The sequence below is a fragment of the Tiliqua scincoides genome, chromosome 1 (genome assembly GCF_035046505.1).
Source record: "Tiliqua scincoides isolate rTilSci1 chromosome 1, rTilSci1.hap2, whole genome shotgun sequence".
Lineage (NCBI taxonomy): Eukaryota > Metazoa > Chordata > Lepidosauria > Squamata > Scincidae > Tiliqua > Tiliqua scincoides.
The window spans coordinates 126,804,408-126,820,683 of record NC_089821.1 but is presented as its reverse complement, the minus strand read 5'-3'; the positions used below and the strand labels follow the sequence as shown (position 1 = coordinate 126,820,683).

Sequence of the window (16,276 nt, the reverse complement as noted above, 5' to 3'; positions counted from 1 at the left end):
CCCATTGGCCTAGCTAAATGCAGCATACTGGTTCATCACGTTCCACTTCTCTGAACCAAATTTCTGGTGGCACTATCATTTTGATACAGCATTCATGTAAACAATCTCTTATTTCAAACTAGGTGATAAGTTGTGGTGAGGAGTGCAGGAGAGAAAAAGAAAACAGAGGCTGAAATCCTATGCACCCTTTCCTAGGAGTAAGTCTCACTGAAGACAGTGGGACTTACTTCTGAGTAGATAAGCATAGGATTGTGCCAAAAGAGAAGATGGGTTCCAATTTTAAGTATCTTATAGAACATATTCAACATGAGCTGCATGCATTCTATTTTTTTATGCCAATTTATATCCAAAAAACAGACTCTTCTTTTTGTTTCAGACACTAATCCACTATTGAAATGAGGGAGTGAAAATGCTTGTATTGCTGACTTACCTGAAAGCATAACAATTCCTCCACCTGAACAATAAACCTGGATCATGGCTTCACCCTGTCCCATGGAGCTCTGCTACCAGTTCAGTTATGCAACAAGCATGTTTAATCCTGGGGTACACACCAGGAAACTTAAAATGTGGAAGACAAACCTAATACATGTTTGTCCCAGTTCAGAGTGTAAATTGATGCCCCCTATGATATCCATGCTGTGATGTCACAAAGGAAGCAAAGGCTTACATTTTCAACCAATCAAATAGTGAAGTACAAGTTAAGGCAACATCCAGATAGTGATGACTAAAATGACTTAAAATGGCTTTCTTCAAACTTTGCCTTCTTTTCCATCTTATGTGATACAACCCAGAATCAACAATGTTTGGAGCAACTACAGGTATCTCTGATTGTGTGAAGTAGTCTTCAACAGCTTGCCTTTTTCTAAAACCTGTTCCAGCAATAATCTTCTCATTCCCACGCCTACGGATCTTTATCAGAAGGCAGTCCCATTTTTTTCCCCAATTCGAGGTAAGTATGCTTAAGATTGTGTGGATACAGACATCTTTGAGTGACACAGACATTGCTCTGGCTGAGCAGCTTCTGGCTTCTCAGAAGAAAGCCTGCTGTATTCAGAGAGGCTTATTTCCAAAGAAGTGTGCACAGAGCTGCAGCCTTAGGGGTTCCTAGCCTTTGACTATGCAATTAGTAGGGTACAAAAATTATTAAATTATGGGGCATGAATTATAAGAAACTAGGAACAATATGAAGATTCTAGAATATGTACTTGACAGTTCCTTTTTCCATCTTCTTTTAAAACTAGAACCAAAAAAAGCCCATCTTACATTTCTAGTATTGACCCATCATCAACATATTGCTTATTTGTGCAATATAATTTGTGCAATCTTACTGGAGATTGGAAGGTACAAAGTTAATGGCCTTCAGAACTAAAGGCAAGGATGGACTAATATGTGTTTGACATGTCTGAGGGAACAGCATTAGCTACCAACCTCCAAAGTGCCTTATAATAGGGAGAGACATTCCTTTTTTTCCTTGGGCTATAACATTAAATTTTTATTAATATTTAATACAATTAATTGTCTGATCCTATGATCATGCTGCACTGCTGGAACTAGAGTTTCAGCAGCACAGCCCAACCTACAGTGTGATAAAATGTGACACCGTATAGCGTGCAACTGGGCCGCTACCAGAAACAGAAAGTGGCACTGGTCTCTCAGCAGCAGGCTGCCTGGAGTCCCCAGTGCTGGTAAATCAGTGGTGGGGGCAGGTTGTGGATGGAGAGGAGGGAGGACTAGAGGGATAACTGGGTGGGAGAGAAAGGAACAAGGGCAGGGAAGAGTCAGGAGGAGGTGGATCCAGCAGCAGTGGCACACACTCTTATCTCTCCTGTTTTAAACCTCTCCGGTGCTTTTCTCTCCATGGACAAAAGCCACCAAAACATATAGTCAGAGAAAACCCATTGGAGATACAGCAGCCTACCAGCCTACAGGCTGTCTGATTGCCTTCCCCACCATAGGATCAAGTGCATGCCTTTTTGGCACTGCTCCATCAATGCTTGTGACGGGGAACAGGATGGGAGCCTAAATAACCTTAACTATACCAGGCTATCTGTATGTAGGTTCTGATTCTCTTTCTCCCTCCTAATGTCCCCTAATATACCCTTCACCACAGCATTTCCACTATAGGCCTGTTTTTCTTCCACTGCTCAGAGGACTTCAAATATGCCCCAATGACTTGGTGGCATTCCAACTGAGATAGCCTGTGTGCAAAGAGCTTGTTCTTAGGGCCTTTTAATTGCTTGACACAAGTTGGTTTTTGTAATCTTTAAAGTTACCTTGAAATATTAGCGAAGAGGCCATAGTTTAGCTTTTTTTTTGTTTTTTTCTTTCTAGTTGGCAACCTTCAGTCTCGAAAGACTATGGTATCGCGCTCTGGATGGTGGTTCTGGAACAGCGTCTAGTGTGGCTGAAAAGGCCGATTCGGGAGTGACAATCCCTTCCACACTGGGAGCAAGTGCAGTCTGTCCCTGGCCTGTCTCCCTGGTTATGGGCCTTGCTTCTTTGCCTCTTAGCCTCAGACTGTTGGCCAAGTGTCTCTTCAAACTGGGAAAGGCCATGTTGCACAGCCTGCCTCCAAGCGGGGTGCTCAGAGGCCAGGGTTTCCCACTTGTCGAGGTCCACTCCTAAGGCCTTCAGATCCCTCTTGCAGATGTCCTTGTATCGCAGCTGTGGTCTACCTGTAGGGCGCTTTCCTTGCACAAGTTCTCCATAGAGGAGATCCTTTGGGATCCGGCCATCATCCATTCTCACGACATGACCGAGCCAACGCAGGCGTCTCTGTTTCAGTAGTGCATACATGCTAGGAATTCCAGCACGTTCCAGGACTGTGTTGTTTGGAACTTTGTCCTGCCAGGTGATGCCGAGAATACGTCGGAGGCAGCGCATGTGGAAAGCATTCAGTTTCCTCTCCTGTTGTGAGTGAAGAGTTCATGACTCGCTGCAGTACAGAAGTGTGGCAGCCAACTCACCCCAATTTGGCATACAAATGTGAGGTGATTTTAATATTATATTTTAGTGAGTTACATTTGATTGTCTGTGGCATTTGTAACACAAGAATGGCTATTTCAGCCACTTTCTAACAGAAGAAATTCTCTAGCATTATTACATGAATTAACAGCTAATTCAGATGACTGAGTGCCTGTTTAGAAGCAAAATGTGCACACCCACAGACAAACTAGTGGTTTCTAGATAGTCAGGGACTTGCTATTAGTATATAAGAGGCAGTAAAGGTCAAACACCCCCAAAAGAGCTGATGCTGACTGAGCTTGCTTGGGAACCCTCAGGAACCAAGGAATGTTGACAAGGTGGCAGTTGGAAAATAGCCAACAGATGAACACAGGAAGGGGCAGAGAGAGGGAACTGAGCTGCTTGAGGATCCTATCCAACTCTATCCAATTCTATCCAACTTTCCAGCACTGGTGCAGCTGCAGTGCAGCCCTGAGGTAAGGGAACAAATGTTCCCATACCTTGAGGAGGCCTCTGTGACTGCTTCCCCATCACAGGATGAAGTGCAATCCCCATAGCAAGGCAGACAGGCTGCTCCGGCACTAGAAAATTGGATAGGATTGGGCCCTGAGTCTTTATTAAACATCAGGGTTGGGGAAATGCAAAATTTTGTTGCAGCTCCCTCTTATATTTCCTTATAATGTGTAGGAAATGAAAAACTATTTTCTTCAGTGGTTCTTGAGCATTGCTTGTGATGAAAGGCTCAGTTCTGTTCTGTATTAATCTAGTCTAGGGTTCATTTCTGTCTTGAGGACTCATTCGAAGACTGTGACCCTCATTTCTGCTCGAGTTGTAAAACTCGACTTCAGTACTGATGCCCACTTCTTGTGCCGAGTGTGGAATTTCACATGTGAGGCCACATTCCACTGGTGGAAGTGCCACTGCAACATTGCGCATGACAAGACCATGAGTGCATATGGCTGCTGGCCATGTGCGGGCACCGACACGGGCACACCACTAGTGTCAATAAGATGGTGGCGAGGCAGGGAGGGGGAAAGACGGGGTATCTGGGTGGGGAAAGGGGTGGGCAGGAGATAGAACAGGAAAGGGAGGGGGGATCCCACCTGGCCTGCACCAGGATCTTATCCTTGTTCCTTCCCTCTGCCTTACTCTCCTCAATTCCACACCAGCAACATGTCCAGCGCAGACTTGAGGAAACTCATTGGGGCAGCAGAGGCTTACCCCAAGGTAAAGGTACAACCCACGGGATGGAGTGTTGGAGTGGAGTGGATTGGCATGGCTGCACTGGCAGGATGTTTTTTATTTTAGTAAGTATTGGATCTTTGAGCATCTCTCATACTATTCATGGTTACATATGGTAACTATTCACAGGGAAGAAAAAGAGAGAAGGCACCTGTAAACAAATGAGTGTTCTTGTTTATGTAAGTTTTACATTTGCATTACAAACCAAATTGAAGCAAATTGCCTCTTTATGCCTCCAGGGTGAAAATGACCTTAACCTGGGCTAAATGCCACATTACATGCTTCTGTAATGTGGTGATTTTTTTTCTCCATAATGCAACAGGTGGCTTTAGGTTGAATGCAAGATCTCAAGTAGGGCAGGGAAGCTCTTTCTGTTTTATCTTTTCCTTGTGAACTGTTTGTCCCTTCAAAATCACCCTTCTTGATAGCTCTCCCCTCAGATGGGGAAAAGGTACAGGGACCTCTTATTTTTCCAAACAGGGATATCTTTTCATTTTTCTCAAAGAATATTCAATTCTTTCATGAAGCAGCTCAATAAAACGGCACACCAGGCACCTCTGACAGTTTGTCAGAGATTGCTGCTGTGCAGCTATATACAGGCTAATCTTGAGCTCCTTCAGCGCTTAGTGCTGGCGCTGAGCCCTAGTGCCAGCATTGGGTGCCATAAAGCACATTTACGGCACCTGGGGAGTAGGGAGCACTGGCACTGTGCCCACGTCAGTCAGGTACCAGACCCAAGCCACTATCAGGGGTAAGTGAGACCACCGGGCAGCGGTGCAGCCTCTAGGGGGTGGGGAAGGCTGAACAGGTGGAGGAACTGAGGAACACAGAGTTTCACAAGTGTGCACTAGCAAAATAACAGGGCTTGGGGCTTTCCCTGTGATAAAGGAAGGAAAGTCGACTGCCTAGCACCTGCTGGATACAGCAGTAGCCACTTTTGCGGTGCTGCTCCAGCAGGTGTGGGGAACATCAGAACTGAGCTCCCCTCAGCTGCTTTATGAATAAATTGAATATGTCTTTGTGACAGATAAAAATCGGCAATGTATTGGGAACACCAACAACATCTGTTTATGTACTGTTGTTGACCCTAATTTCTGTTTGTTACCACTATTTTCCTATCAGGTAAGAAAGCAGCTGTGGGATGTGATTTGGGGTGAATGCAGAGAAAAAGTTGAACAGTCTTCTCTCTCCCCTATCTCTGACCTCTGTTCAGGTAAAGTCATGGCTGCTGTTGTACACTGAAGAAAAATACTGAGAAAAAGAATCATGGATCTGCACAAGGTAATTAGTTGTGTGATTCTATCTAAAATGGAACAGAAACAGAAAGGTTGTCTCAAAAGCTTTTCCCCTTAGAGCAACCACTTTCATTTTTATACATACAAAAGCCTGTATTTGAACTGAAGGTTGCTAAAAGGCCATATCAGACAACTATAATGGGAGGGGAAGGGTTCCATTCACCCATATAGGTGGATGGAACCAAATATTACTAACAAATATGGTTTTATAAATCAAACATTGTTTTCTTTTAAATCTTTAAATCTAAAAAATAACCCACAATGTTGTACTTTTTTTCCTCTCTAAACTCTAGATCAGCCATTTTCAACCACTATGCTGTGGCACATTGGTGTGCCATGAGTGGTCCACAGGTGTGCCACAGGAATTTAGGGGAAGGTCATTTATTAGGGCCAGTGGGGAATGTGAGTCCCCCACTGGCAATATGGTGTGCGCTGTCAATTGTGAAAAAGCTGATTGTGTGCCTTGACAATTTTAGTGCCTTGTCAGAGTGCCGTGAGCTGAAAAAGGCTGAAAATTGCTGCTGTAGATCATGGTTGTACTTGAGTGATGTATATTGTTTAACCAACCACTTCAGTACATTGGAGCACACATAAATCACAACATGTTCTGTAATACATGTATGTGTACTACACATATGATAACATATTGGCTAAGTTGGATTTTCTTCTTTTTGTGGAGTTGAGCCCAGAGCAAAAAGTTTATAAAATATAGTTTTTGTTGCTAATATAAGCAAAGAGCCAGCTTCCTGTAAATGTAATTCTGGTAAACGTTTTAAAAAAAGCTTTAGGATGCAAAAAAAAGCACTGGATTTGAGCTGTAATCATAGTCTATAGTACAGTTCTTTCATTTGTAAGCTACTGAAATGCATACCCACTATGACACTCTAAGATAAGGGAAATTTCTTCCACTTCTGCTTGAACTTGGAAGGAAAAAACACTTTTTTCTAGAAAGCAGAATTGTCTTATGCAGGACGTAATGTGGTTCCTTTCATAAACTTAGTCTAAAGTGAATGTGCTTGGTATTTATTCTTCTTCCCTTTAACTGACAGAGACAGAGTGTACGTGTGTGAGTGAAAGAGGGAAGAGATGGGACTTCTATGTGAATGTTCCAGTTAACTTTTTCCATCAAAGCTCAACTCAAATGAATGAGTTATGCAAAACCGTTCTTCTTTCACAACTCCAATTCATTTCAAAGGGATTTTCATAGGCATTGTTCCTTGAAGATTGTGTCAATTTATCCTTTTCCCCTTTGCCACTAGCACCACACAACCCAAGAATCTGGTTGTCCATTTTGTGATATTCATAAGCTGCAAGATTTCCCAATTTTTGCATCCTGTATTTTCCAGGGTTCTCATGCAAAAAGAGTAATAATCAGAAAATTTATGCTTGTTGAAATATGTCCGCTGTTCAGAATGGAGATTTCTTCTTTTTTTGTCTTCATGACAGAGCTGAATTTGCCCTGCCGTTTTGGTGCTTTAATGCATAAAATGTTTAAGACATAAAACATTGCAATAGATCTGAAAGAGAGCCAATGCAGGCAATATAAATACAAGCTTGAACAATGCTGAAATGTTTCTTATTATTATGCATGAGAGGCAAAAAGGGAAATAGATGAAAAAATGTAAACCATGGTTTAAAGCCATTAGCACTTTCTCACCAGAACAGAGCAAAAATTAACAAAAAAAGCTATAACAAAACAAAGAAAGCAAAATAGAGAGGTTTCTACAACACCACTGTCAAACCACAATGCCAAGAAACAACTACAGAACTTGGGAAATCCAAGCATGACAAGCATACATGATCATGGCCTCTGTTTAAAAAAAAAAATTAAAAAGAAGAGCATGATGTAAAAAAAACACCCAAAAAGCAATATCATTCACGACAGCAGAAAAAGTCTAGGAGGAAAAAAATTAAAATCAAAACTAGAGCAGCCAGTAGAGCAATGAGATTACAAATGATAATAACAATAGTAATGTCTATGTTTGCCAGCCACGTTGCAAAAATTCAAGACAGCACAGTCACCTGTCTGCTTCCGCTTAACACAGGAGTGATGAGTTGGTCTAGTATGTTTGATAGCAGGTTTTAAAATGATTTTCCTGGAAGGAGAGTGAGCCTGAACTTCAGCTTTTTTAGCAAGTTCAGCTTTCTTATATACAGCTATAGACAAGAAAACAAGAGCATACAATCAGAAATAAAAAATTAGAAATGGAAATATATTTCAACATGACAACATTCTGGCTGTTGGTGCCAAGTTAGCCCTTGAGTTAGAACTTGCACCTACCAATGCCCAGAGCCTCTGCAGCTGGTGTCACTGGCAGCAACTGATCTTCACATCATAGGGTGACAGATGCCACTCCACCCTCCACCACATACATCCCTTGCAAGCTGTCCAAATTCTATACAAATTTCATAGGAATATGCCAGAATAGGGAGATGGTAAAGCAGGTTCATCTTGCATTGGTTCATCCTGCATCAATACTGCTATCTGACCAGTCATATCTGTTTCATGATGGGGATTTCTGTGACAGTCTTAACTTTAGGTAGCTACTAGGACTATGTCAGGAGGGGTAATGCCCAGTTACACAGTTATATGCGATTGAGGATTCTTACTGCTCAGGTTTGCAGGATGTAGGCTTAACTTGAACCTGGCCTAAATGGGACACAAATCCCACCATTCTTTTAATACAAGAATGAATCAAGGGGATTTGAGGTTGAATGGGGAGGAAATCTCATGTGATAATGGAGTTAAGTGAACTCAACTATCACATAAAATTATCTATTCACCACAAGGCTAATGTATTGTTTAGACTGGGTCCTACATTTGGCCAGTCCAGCGTGGCTCAGAATGTTGGACACTGACCAGGGTTCAAATACCAGGGCAACCAGACCTCCTGAGTACCCACTGGCAAGTCTCTGTTTCTCACTCTCACTTCCTCACCTTGTAAGAATAACAGGAATAACAGTATGTTAGCTCACATGGTTGGTGTGGAAATTAGTGAGATGGAAATATTGCCAGGTAGTTACCCAGAACACAAAAGATACCGGGTGGCATGTGACTTTATGCTGCTGTTATTACTTGAGGATTAATGAATCCAAGCAGATGAAGATGCAGTGCCATATACAATGTTCACACAATACATAGAAGAATACCACCAGCATAAAAATGGAGAAATAGATGTAGTGTTGGCTTATGCCTTGCTATTAGTGCAAGTGCATATCCTCTGATTAAAATGTAGTGCTAAAATACGCCTCTTGGGAAACAGATGAAAAACTCACAGTACAGTATGAAAGGAAAAGAGAGCAAGTATTACATGAACCTTTTTTCCTTCTCACTTCATCTCTGGAGACTGTGCTAGGTTCCTTTTTAGCTATTTTCCTTTCAGGAGTGGAAATCCTGCCTCTCCCAGTTTTTAAAGGTTTCTCTTTTTTATGCTTATCGAGAGACGGTCTCCGCAATTCTCTCTCTGCCTTCTCCTCTTTAGGAACAGTCTCTAACTGTTCTGTCATGATGCTCCTATCATCATCTGCAGGATCAGAGTAAATTATAACAACAAAAACAGGATTAGTAAAAATGTTAATAATGCTTTGGTGGGATTCAAAATATTTTTTTTAAAAAATCAGGTTGCTTTATATTGACATTATTTTAATAACATTCCTGAAGGTACTGAGATAAAATTATTATCAATTTATTATTAGGATATTATTTTGGAAGCTAAAAAAGAAAAAAAGGATAAGGCACACCTTGAGTATCCACCCATATGCTGTCTGTGTCCAGGATGGAGTCATCAATGGTGGTTTCATCTTTATAATCATCATACGTCTCTGTCTTGTAATCAGTCAGGGGAATGTCTTCTCTTTCCGGTGAACCAGGAGCTTCCAGAGAGCTCTCCTTTGTCTCTTCTTGAGCATCAGACACCACCTCCTCTTCAGGATGGAAGCCTTCTTCTTCTGTGACAGCCTGTTGTACTTCAGCAAATCTCACACTATGGGAGGCTGTTTCTCCGTCATCTACCGTTGTCTGCACTATTGTGATAAAGTCATCCTCAATTGTAACAACAGACTCTATTACTCCTTTGAGTTCAGGCACTTCCTCAGGGACAGCTTTACACACCTCTTCTTCCTCGTCAGGTTTCTCCAAATCCCTTTCTTTGCTTGTTTGCTCATCCTCTTCTTGTATAATTTCTTCTTCCTGTTCTTCTGGTTCATTTTGTTCTTCATGTTTTTCTTTTTCCTTTATCTCCTCCCCTTGTTTGTCTTCTACTTTGCTCTGTTCCACATGCTCTTCAGCTTGCTTAGTTTGAATTTCTTCCTTGTTTTCTTCACTTTGTTTAATTACTTCCTCATATTCTTCACCTGGCTTATTCTCGTTCTCATGTTGTTGTCCATCATCTACTCTCACTTCCTCAAATGTTAAATCACATGGCAAATCTTCCGTTTTCACAGATACAGCTAATTCCACATTGTCTTTCTCAGGTTGTGGTATGTTCTCCATTTGGATTTCGGTTGTTTCTTCTTGTGTAACTTTAGATATGTCTGTCTGCTTGGCTGATTCTTCCACCAGCAATTGTGATGCAGTTTCTTCTTCAAACGCAGGTATGCTTTCTGGTTTGGAAGTTTCTCCAGGCAAGCCCTCTTGGCCTTGATCATTATCTCCACTTGACTCATAAGATTCTTCTTTATCCACTGCTTCTTGATGCACCAAGTCAGGCTTAGGCCCTTTTTCCTTAACTTCAGTTTCAGATAGTTTGGTGGCATCTTTCACATAACTAGGTTCGGTTTTTGTACAGATACTTGGATCTTGTGGCAATGTGGTCTTTTCTTGATCATCTGAACCCTGCTCTGAAACAAACTCACTGACATGAACTGCTAACTTACTCTGGTATTCCTGCTCAACTTGGCGAGCAGCAGAATCCATATCGTGCTTTATAGCATCGTAATCTGGTTTACAGGAGATTTCCACCTTGCCCAACTCTGCAGCAACATGAACGGCCGTTTCCTTTTCCTCAGTCAACGACAAAACTTTCTCTTCCAGGCCTACTGGTATTTGATCATCTGCACTTTCAAAAGTTGAACCCAGCCTTGTTTCTTCTTGTTCGGTATCCTCAGGCAGATAGACTTCTTTAAAATCAGTGTGTTCCTCACTTTTTTCTAACACAGTGTCTAGTTTATCAAGAGCTTTTCTTTCCTGCTCAAACTCCTTGCCCAAAATAGGTGAGTCACCAGAGACATCTTTCTCTTCTTTGGCTCTCTCAGCGGCTGCCAACTTCACTTCTATCAAAGAGAGATCTGTCACTACGCCTCTTCGAATTTTCTCATCCAAAGGAAAGCTTTCTTCTGTCAAATTTTCACTGTCCTGGACTGGAGATGGCATCGGCACTGTGTACTTATTGAAAACACAGTAACCTAGGTCTTCGAGTTGACTGTCAGCTTTTAGAGTCATGTGGTTCTCGTTTGCTGCAAGGAGCTGGGTTGCACTGCTGTCTTCCACAACAGCATCTGACAGGCCTGTTTTCCTTTGTGCTACCTCAGCCTCTGCACTCACTGATGCTAATCCTGATCTTGTGCCAGCCAAATCTAACATTTCCGGCAAATCAGGAGCCATCACAGTCCCGTTTTTGTAATAATCTTTAGCCAGAAAGGGTGACTCACATAAAGGCTCTACTTGGATCTCTCCTTCTCCTTTTACTTTTGACTCCTCCATTTGTTCATCTTCTTCCCTGCTCTCTGTTGGGAAGGAAGGAGCTTTTTCCATTGCTGGGGTGGTGGCTGGTAGGTAATCATCATCTTCATCCCCACTAGCGTTATCTAGAATATCTGAACCTAGAGGCGAAAGGTCATGTGTACGCCCAAAGTTAAATCCCAGTGCTATAGAGTCCAAGCAGGACATTGGCAGGTTAATTGACATACTCCTCTGCTCTATGGCAGATCTGCCACCAAGTCCCAAGCTCCTGCTTAGAGTTAAGTCATCTTTATTTTTATTATGGAGTTCTCTCTTATCCCCATATACGTTTGGGTCAATAGTATACATTCTTTCTGTAGGAGAGCTAGGCTCCTTGGCTTCATCTTTTTGAAAGCCCTGAGCAAGAGTACTATATCCTATTTCATGAGCAGGTGCACTGGGACACTGGTATGCCTCTGGCTGAAATTCCTCGGCATCTTCTTGACATAGTAAGAAGTCTTTATGGTAAGGGTCATAGGACTGTTCTTTAGTATCACTCAGTTCATAGTAATCACTGCCCTGCTGTAGCACATCACTTTTGATAGCTTCATCTTTGAGGGTAGATGTTTCAAAATACTTAGACATTCCTGATTTGTCCTCTTCTAGCGTTTTGTGAGATCCTGAATCTGCAGTGGAAAACACATCCTCTTTCCCGCTCTTTCCCGAATCTTTTTCTTGCAGAAGTTCTTTACTAGGTTCAACAGGAGCTTTCTCTATTGTTGGAGATAATGGAGCTTTCTCTGAGGGCTCTTTAAGTTTTTCAGGAAATAATTCTTGGTTGAATCTGTCTGCAGAGCTGGGGCTTTCCTCTTTTTTAATATCTGATATTGATGAAGCCCCAGGTATCTCAAACTCTTCGGCTCTGAAAGCATCAGATAACTTTTTAGAGTCAGCCTCTTGATCTAAAACAGTTGTTCGTTGGTCATGCACTGCGTCATCTGATCCTTTGAATTTCTGTTTCCTGGGAATGGAGTATCGGTCTTCATCACTTTCATCCTCTGTCATATCTTTCTCTTCCTCCCAAAAAGGAACATTTTCGGTTGGTGTTTGCTCTGTGACTGGTTTTGCGACACAAGCACTCACTGCTGCAAATTCTTCTTCCTGTTTTTTTGATTGGTGTTTGTCAGTTCCTTGATCTCTTGAAAGGTCTTTGGCAATCTCTGTGGTCATAGATATTTGCACTGTTTTGTTGCTATCTTCTGGCTCAGGTTTATACAGAACTGCTGGCGAAGCATCTGAAGAAAAGACACTTTCAGCTGTGCCTGTTACAGTCACTGTACATTCTGAAGGCAAGAAAGAACCTATGCCTTCAGGAGAGGTTATGCCACTTTTTTGAATATTATCAAGATCATCTTTAGACTTTGAGGGTAGTGCTTCAATTGCAGCTTCATCTGCTTTACTTTCTTTGTGTAATTCTGTTGACAAATCTTTTTGTTCCTTATGCAGAAGTTTCTCTCCAAGTAAATCAACATCTGGAAGAACTTTTTCTTCTCCTTTGTTCTGCAATTCTGCTTTTTCTACAGTCTCTGTTTTTGCTGGCTGTGGAACTAAGGCATCGCGTATAAGTTGCTCACTAGTCTTACTTCCTTTCTCTGATTCCTTTGTGTCTAATGGCTCAGTTGCGAAAAGGCTTGTACCTTCCTGGTCACGGGTTTCCATCTTCGAAGCTGTAAGTAAATCTGCAGTTGTTTGATTGGATTTTATAACAGATGACTTAAAGCATTTACAGGCAGCAGCAGGCTAGTTTTACAGCATCATTTGGCAGAGTGGTAAAAATATGGCCACATGCAACAAGAAAACCTATTTAGAGTTCTGCTTTAAACAGTTGATTTTACTTTTTGTTAGGGGGCTAAGCTTTCTAAATAGATTGATAATTTGCGCTAAACACATAAGACTGCATGTAACTGAATGAGAACCTGTCTATCACAGGCCAGTTTCCTCACAATCATTATTCTGAAGATAAACCCAACTTCATATTTGTTTAGCTTTACCATGCTATGAAGTTGATATGCATTCTGGATTGCAATCATATATAGGTATAATTGTATACCTGCTTTAAATGCACAGTATAAATATTATATGTAATATTCTAAATCCATTTAATAACACAATTCCTTTTGTTTGAATATTGGCGTTTACATATTTCCAATTTGTTACATGAGAAATAATGTATTTTTTTTGTCAATACAGAGTACTGTCATGAAACTGTTCTCTTGTACAAGTTGAACTCAGCCGCATTAAAAGCCAGATTTTAAGGGAAAATATGAAACTGCTGCTTCAAGCACAATCAGAGCCCAGAACAGTGCTGAAAAATTGAAGCCCTTGATTTTCTGATTTAAAAATCAAGGGCATTAAATATATTTTGGTAACATTTTAAACAACTAAATACAAGCATTGTGATCCCCCACTCAATTTTTTGTGGCTGCACAATGCAATCTACTTAATGATGTTACAATATTGAATACCCATTTACATAGGTCTGAAAAAGAATGAAAATATCAGTTCCCAGTATGTACATTATTCCAACAGGAACATTTGTCAGAGCTTAGAAAACAGCAAGAGGTGTCATCTTTCATTTGTTTTAAACAGATTCAAAATTATACATTATTAACACTGCAATCCTGAGCATACATTTAGGAGGACGCCCCACATAGGGCCCAATCCGATTCAATTTTCCAGTGCTAATGCAACCGTGCCAATGATGTGTGCACTGCATCCTGTGGTGGTGGTGGGGGGCAGTCACAGAGGCCTCCTCAAGGTAAGGGAATTTTTGTTGCCTTACTTCAGGGCTACATAGTGGCTGCATTGGCACTGGAATGTTGGATCGGATTGGGCTCTTAATTCAGTAGCTTACTTCTGAGTAAATATGCATAAGATTGGATTGCAAAACATTGTTAGTATTCTCCTAAACATTCTAATAGGAAACTGAAAAAGAATACATCATAACAGGAGTGATGATCTCAGGTTTCTATGGTAATGTTTTCCTTTTTTTTACCCTACAGATGATACATTTGACAATACTGCCTTTTCTTTACAAATTTTATAAGACAGGAGGCAGAGCTTCCATAATAAACTGCATCAAGATATACCAGTGAAATATTATGGGCTGTGATCCAGAGCATCTGTTCAAAGTGCAGTGACAGGCTTACTTCTAAGGAACAATTGTTTTCCTTGCACAAGTAGCGAACAAAAGACCTTATGCAAGAAAAGGCTATTTCACAGCTAATGCACCATATGCTGCACAGTTCTTTTAATTTACATACTCTTATAACCTGGCCTAATTAAAGATGTAATCCAATATTCTGGCTGAGCAGGACATAATGGAGATAGGCCCCAGAATCTGGTAATTAAAAGGTATACCGTCTCTGAATATGGATGCTCTCTATTTAGGTATAATGGCTATGTTTAGCTATAGCATTACAATAATAGCCTTTGAGGGATTTGTCCTTCACAAGTTAGTCTCAGTGGTGGACCTCCCCAGCCCCACGCCTGGGACAAAGGTCTGCAATGGCACCCCCTTCAGGCTGTCGCCGCCCCCCATGCGAAAATCCACCCCCCTATTCACCTGAGGCTCATGGAGCCTCACATGACCCAGAGCTGCATCGGGGAAGCCTCTTTGAGGTTCCCTGATGCTATAAACTGTGCTGCTGAAAAACTGGAAGCACCGTTTCCAACCCCATCGGGAGCCTCAGAGAGGCTTCCGCGTGGTCCTTGTGGCATTTGCCCCATCGGACCAGTCTGCAACTGGTTAGTCTTATCTTTCAAAAAAACCCACCTAAACTATTGACCTTCACCACATCTTGTGTTAGTGAGTTGCACACATTAATTCTATGTTGCAATACTTGCTTCATATATCCTTAACCTGTTGCCAATCAACTTCCTTGGGGAATTCTAGGTTTTAGAGTCTTGAGAGAGAGGATAATTCCTCTCTACTTACCCTTCGAGGATGTTTTTAACTGTGTAAAACTTCAAAATGTTCCCCCTTAGTTCTTAGGTTTCTTTCAAATATGCAGTCTCTTAAATATTTCTTCCAAATTTCCAATGGTTCAAATTTTAGTTACCACTAAGTTCCTTTTTCACTATCACAACATACTGATCTAATATTTTCATGGTGCTTTCTACGATGACCCCAATAACCCTAGTCTAAAAGTAACAGAACATTTGGATCCTATCAATGAATACAGGAAACTTTTTTCTTTCCTTTCATCATTTTGTGTTACACTGAATCTCATCTACCAATTTTGCCTACTCACCAAGTTTGGAGAGACCCTTTTGGATCTCTGCATAGCCTGCTTGGGATGAAACCAGCAGTTCCCAAAATAACCCTAGTTATGGAGCCCTTAGCTTTGCAGTAATTCTTTCACAGTGTCCTTACAATCCCATCACTATTAGGGTGAGAACACAGCTGGCATTTCCAGAAAAATCTCATAGTGTTCCTGTGAGTTTGCTGGAGCAACCTGGGGCACACAGATTGGGAACAGCTGGATTTAACCACTGTAACTAATTAGCTTCTACAGATGTGCACCCTTAGTGACCTACCGGCTAGAACCGGGATTGCATATGCGATGACCACGTGTGGTCACATGGTCGTTGGGGGTGCACAACCTAACTCTCCAAAAGCGAGGGGAACTCAGCTCCCCTCACCTCTTGAGGACTATCTGAGCCTCCCAGAGACAGCGCATGTCGAAGCGCTGCCTCTGCAAGGCTCAGACGGAGGGAAATCACGCCTCTCATGTGATTTCCGGCTTCCTCCATGAAGGCCTCATTCTGACCCTTATAGAGACAGTGCTCAGATGTGTGCTGCCTCTGGGAGGCTCAGATAAACCTTTGGAGGGAAGAGGAGCAGAGCGTCCCCTTCCCTGTGGAGGGTTCCGATAGTGTCAGGTGCCACTTGACAACAGGAATTGTGGTCCCAATCCCCATCGTTAATTGGCACACGACTGTACCTGTTTTGAAGAAGCAGCCAGATTGCAAGAAGACTGCAGCAATGCTAAAACTGCCTCTCTTTACTTTGCCACCTCTTCCTTTTTCACACTTTTTTCTTCTGGACAGATTT

At 41.8% G+C, this 16,276-nt stretch overlaps 1 protein-coding gene across 1 annotated transcript in view; it reads right to left on the bottom strand.

Moving 5' to 3' along the window:
- Window positions 1–16,276, bottom strand: part of MAP2 (microtubule associated protein 2) — a 119,283-nt gene that overhangs the window by 37,911 nt on the left and 65,096 nt on the right. The window contains exons 4-7 of the mRNA XM_066622038.1: window positions 9,921–12,899; window positions 9,243–9,761; window positions 8,819–9,025; window positions 7,524–7,658 (exon numbers count right to left, since the gene is read on the bottom strand). Coding sequence (XP_066478135.1) covers window positions 7,524–7,658; window positions 8,819–9,025; window positions 9,243–9,761; window positions 9,921–12,899 — 3,840 coding nt within the window. The remainder of the gene's footprint in view (window positions 1–7,523; window positions 7,659–8,818; window positions 9,026–9,242; window positions 9,762–9,920; window positions 12,900–16,276) is intronic.